Source organism: Pangasianodon hypophthalmus, chromosome 8 (assembly GCF_027358585.1).
Source record: "Pangasianodon hypophthalmus isolate fPanHyp1 chromosome 8, fPanHyp1.pri, whole genome shotgun sequence".
In the NCBI taxonomy this organism is placed as follows: domain Eukaryota; kingdom Metazoa; phylum Chordata; class Actinopteri; order Siluriformes; family Pangasiidae; genus Pangasianodon; species Pangasianodon hypophthalmus.
In genome coordinates this window covers 1390570-1395569 of record NC_069717.1, presented here as the reverse complement: position 1 = coordinate 1395569, position 5000 = coordinate 1390570, and the positions used below count along the sequence as shown (strand labels likewise).

The 5000-nt window shown below is 38.2% G+C and overlaps 1 protein-coding gene across 1 annotated transcript in view; it reads right to left on the bottom strand.

Moving 5' to 3' along the window:
• xpr1a (xenotropic and polytropic retrovirus receptor 1a) overlaps positions 1-5000 on the bottom strand; it is a 69499-nt gene that overhangs the window by 20792 nt on the left and 43707 nt on the right. The window contains exon 3 of the mRNA XM_034306566.2: positions 1348-1449. Coding sequence (XP_034162457.2) covers positions 1348-1449 — 102 coding nt within the window. The remainder of the gene's footprint in view (positions 1-1347; positions 1450-5000) is intronic.

Genomic DNA, 5000 nt, shown 5'->3' with positions numbered 1-5000 from the left:
TGTTCGTGTGTGTGTGTGTGTATGTGTGCTCAGCACCATTCTGTTGGGACAATACGAGTGTGTTTGAGGTTTAGACACATTGCTGCCGATGCAACACTTCCCAGAAGAGGTTTGTGTCATCACCAGCTGATCGTTATGTCCACACACACACACACACACACACACACACACACACTCTTAAACACACTCTTAAACACACTCTGTCCCACATACACACGATTTATCACTCACTTATCATGCGACACTAAACCTGAACGTCAGTAAATATTACGAACACGAGTTAAAAATAAAGCTGTGTATTTCAGAGGAGTGTGTTAGCTGTGTGCTGAAGGTCACACACTCCGTTAAGGACATGCAAACTGCTGATCAACACACACACACACACACACACACACACACACAGTGTTTAGTCTGTTTGAACAGAACCCAGGTTATTTATTCAGGTGAGAACTCGGAGATCCTGGTCTCGGTCTGCTTCCAAGTGAACCGTGAAAAAGCAATGTGACTCTGAATCGACTCTGAATCGACTCTGAATCGACTCGATTGCAGGAAGTGAATCAAAACTGCCGTGTGTTTTGGGTTGCAGTGTTTAGCTGTAGGTCTGAGCTGCTAAAGCGAGTCAAAGCACAGGAGACTGCGAGAAAATAAACTCTGTATTCAACACAAAATGTTTTAAACTCATTATTTATATAATTATCAAATCTTTTCTTCAGCGCGGCTCCGTGTTCTCCGCACTCTGGTGATTTCTACACACAGTCGATAAAGAATGTAAATAGTGTGATATGCGATAAATTAATGATTTTAATCCTTCAAAAAGTTACAAAAAGTCAAAGTTTTAGGCGACACAGATAGCAGAAAATGCTTTCTTTTCCTCAAAAAAACACGAAACATGTATGCTGGTTAGATAGTTATGTCACTTGCAGTTTTTAAATATATTAAAATATATATAAATATTATTTAAATTAAATTTACACACTTGTAGCATTATTGTACCGCATATCGCATTATTTAACAAGTTATCGCGTATCGCACTTTTCTTCAAAATCGTGCAGCCCAGCAATGAATGCAAGAGTTATGAGGATGTTTTTTTATTTTTTTAATTTTTTATGTTTTGGTTTATTTCATTACGTTCAGAATGAAACCAAACCAACTAGCAAACGAATCAAAAGAATCAATTTCAGTCTGATTCGGACTCGACAACTCGACGGATTAATGAGTGAGAAAGCGCTCTTAGTGAAATGTTTCGAGGGAAACGTTTCTCACACCCTTTAATCCGAATCAGCACACACACACACACACACACACACACACACACACACGGTCATGGAGTTAATGAAGAACGTTTACCTGAGTAGAAGGTGTTGATCTTGGACAGCTCCTTCTCGCATGTCTGAAAGAACTTCTCCTCAAATTTAGCGTAGTACCTCTTAACCGTGTCCTCATCCGTCACTGAAACAACACACACACACACACACACACACACACACAGGTCAGTTCAGATAACACTGAGATGTTTAACACCGAGATCCGCTGTGTGTTAACTGCTAGTGTTCAGGTTTGTGGTTAGTTGTTGGTTAGTTAGCTCCTGGGTTACAGACGGACATGTTGTCATCAGTCGCTAGCATTTTATTTAGATGCTAATTTAGTTATTAGCATTCGAGTCGCTCCTCAGTGTTTGCAATTTACTGCTCTAGATGCTAACATCTGAGTCACTAGCTTTAACTGCTGATAATAACGATAAAGTAAAATAAAAATAAAAATAAACAGGTCTCTATCTCTTCCTCTCTCTTCCGCTCTGTCTCGCCTTCTCTGTCTTCATTTCTTTTTTCGCTCTGTCTCTGTCTCGCTCTTCTTTTCTTTTTCTCTCTCTCTTTCTACTTCGCTGTTTCTCTGTCTCCTTCTTTTTTTCCTCTCTCCTTCTTTCTTTTTTGCTCTGTCTGTCTCTATTCCTTTCTTTTCTCTCTCTCTCATCCTCTCTTTTGCTGTTTCTGTCTCTCTGTCTCTCTCTCTCTCTCTCTCTCACTTTGTCTCTCTACCTGCTTCTGTCTCTCTCTCACTCCGTCTCACTTTCGCGTTATCTCTCTGTCTCCTTCCTTCTTTTTTGCTCTGTCTGCTTCTTTCTTTTTTTGCTCTGTCTGTCTCTATTCCTTTCTTTCTCTCTCTCATCCTCTCTTTTGCTGTTTCTGTCTCTCTGTCTCTTCCTCTCTCTCTCTCTCTCTCTCTCTCACTTTGTCTCTCTATCTGTTTCTGTCTCTCTCTCACTCTGTCTCACTTTCGCATTATTTCGCTGTCTCCTTCTTTCTTTTTTGCTCTGTTTCTCTCTCTGTCTCCTTTATTCTTTTTCTCTCTATCTCCTTCTTTCTTTTCACTGTCTCTCTCTGTCTCCTTCTTTCTTTTCCCCTCTGTCTCTCTGTCTCTTTCTTTCTTTTTTGCTATCTGTCTCTATTCCTTTCTTTTCTCTCTCTTCCTCTCTCTTTTGCTGTTTCTGTCTCTGTCTCTTCCTCTCTCTCTCTCTCTCACTTTGTCTCTCTATCTGTTTCTGTCTCTCTCTCTCTCTCTCACTCTGTCTCACTTTCGCGTTATCTCTCTCTGTCTCCTTCCTTCTTTTTTGCTCTGTCTGCTTCCTTTTTTGCTCTGTCTGTCTCTATTCCTTTCTTTCTCTCTCTCATCCTCTCTTTTGCTGTTTCTGTCTCTCTGTCTCTTCCTCTCTCTCTCTCTCTCACTTTGTCTCTCTATCTGTTTCTGTCTCTCTCTCTCACTTTGTCTCTCTCTCTCTCTCTCTCTCTCTCTCTCTCACTCTGTCTCCTTCTTCCTTTTTCGCTCTGTCTCTCTGTCTCCTTTTTTGCTCTGTCTCTATTCCTTTCTTTCCTCTCTCTTCCTCTCTCTCTCACTTTCTATCTCTATCTGTTTCTCTCTCTCTCTCTCTCTCTCTTTCTGTCTCTCTCTCAGTGGCCTGATGGTGTGATGTGTGTTTCTGTGTAATGAGGTCATTATTGTCTAAACCCCGTGAGAGTGAGACAGTTATGAGGTTTTATCTGTGAGAGTGAGACAGAATAATCGGGTCTCTTATTTTCCGCCTCATTTCCCGTCTGAATCGCTCACGCAGCGCTCTCCTGTCGCTCCTCTGTCTCTTTATCTCCTCAATTCAGCAAACATTCAATCATGTACGAGTGAGTAAGTGTGTGTGTGTGTGTGTGTGTGTGTGTGTGTGTGTGTGAGAGAGAGAGAGAGAGAAAGTCACAGCGATACTTTTACAGGTTCTGATATAATAATTTATTTTTACTCCGGATACTGAGGTGAAAACTGATCCGATCTCTCGTAACTCTCGCTCATAAATCATCTTCTGTGATTTCTAGTAAAAGAACTAGTAGAACTAGTAAAGGTTAGTTATTAGTCTTGATCACAGAAGAACACTCTCCATCAGCACACGATAATGTAGATGAGGCTGCGGTAAAAGAAGCGACGAGATAAAGCAGATACAGTTTAGTACATTTATTTATTTATTTATTACCATGAAATAAATCAAATTTAATTAAATAAATTAAGTTAAAATGTTTTGGGGGAAACTACACAAGGATGTAAAACAGCTTAGAAAACAAACAAATAAATAAAAAATAAATAAATTAGGGTAATGTTAGTGAAACAAAACAAGCAAAAAAAAAAAAAGAAACATATTACTAAATAAAAACAAACAAATTTATTAATTAAGCAAGCAAGCTTATTTTGGTATAACAAATAAGTAAGGAAATTAAACAAACAAACAAAAACAAACAAACAAATAAATACATAAACAAAACAAGCAAGGAAATGAAACATAAATAAATGAAAAGTTGAAAAAAATTATAAGGAAATGGATATTACGTAAACAAGTAAACAAACAAACAAACAAATAAGGCTTATGTTGGTATAATAAAATAAGCAAGAAAATGAAATCAATTCTATAAAGTAATAAATAATATAAATATTATGTATAAGCATATAAATGAATGAATAAGTAAAGTGTGTATACATCAGTTGATTTCTGAAGTGTGTAAAAATAATAAAGATTGTTAATGATTATCGCTACAGTACACAAACAATCACGTCTGATTGGGAGTATTTGCTTTGTCATTGCAAACAAACAAACAAACAAAACAAACAAACAAACAAACAAACAAATACAATCTTTTTTCTTTTAGTTCAGCTGATCTTTACCGTCCTCTAAAACACCGAACTCTAAATAAATAAATCTAAAGGAAGCCTGGTTTATTTCATATTGTAGTATCGATAATCATCTAAAAATCGTGACTGATTTTTATCCGATAATAACGCAGCAATGCGTCGGTCGCCACGACGACGTAAAACTTCTCCGACAAAAACGCAAACGAGAAACGAATCCCAAGATATTTAAAGTACAAACCTTTATTTAAAGCTTACATCTGAGTTCATTTCATCTTTTCTACAGCGATATCTCTTTTCTCTTGTGCTCTCCTTCCTTCTTATTTCTTTTCCTCCAACTCTTACTAAACACACACACACACACACACACACACACACACATGTAAATATAAAGTTGCTGAATGAGCAGAAGCGGAAAACCTCGTCTGTGTTAATGGTAAAAACGTCTAAACGTCACTCTGAAACGTAAATCCTGCGTTTTTAGTGCACTCTGAGATTAATGAGTGACTGCAGCTCGACAAGTGGTGTGTGTGTGTGTGTGTGTGTGTGTGTGTCTAATAATCTAAATAAAGATACAAGGAGTAAGTGCAAGTTTGGAATTCCTGGGCGTGTCAGAGGATGGGTGATGACATCATTAAAAAGTTTCTGACTCATAGTGATGTCACGAGCGCTGTGGCGTTAATGCGGCATTTCACAAACACGTCTCAGTAAAGTTCATTTAAAACAGTGCTGTGTTTAAGGCAGCGGTAGTCAGAGAGTTTTCTTACATTCGACACGTCCTCGCCCTCTTCTCTCGTCTGGCGTAAACACAGTGCTGAGTGACATCACACGCAGAATATCAG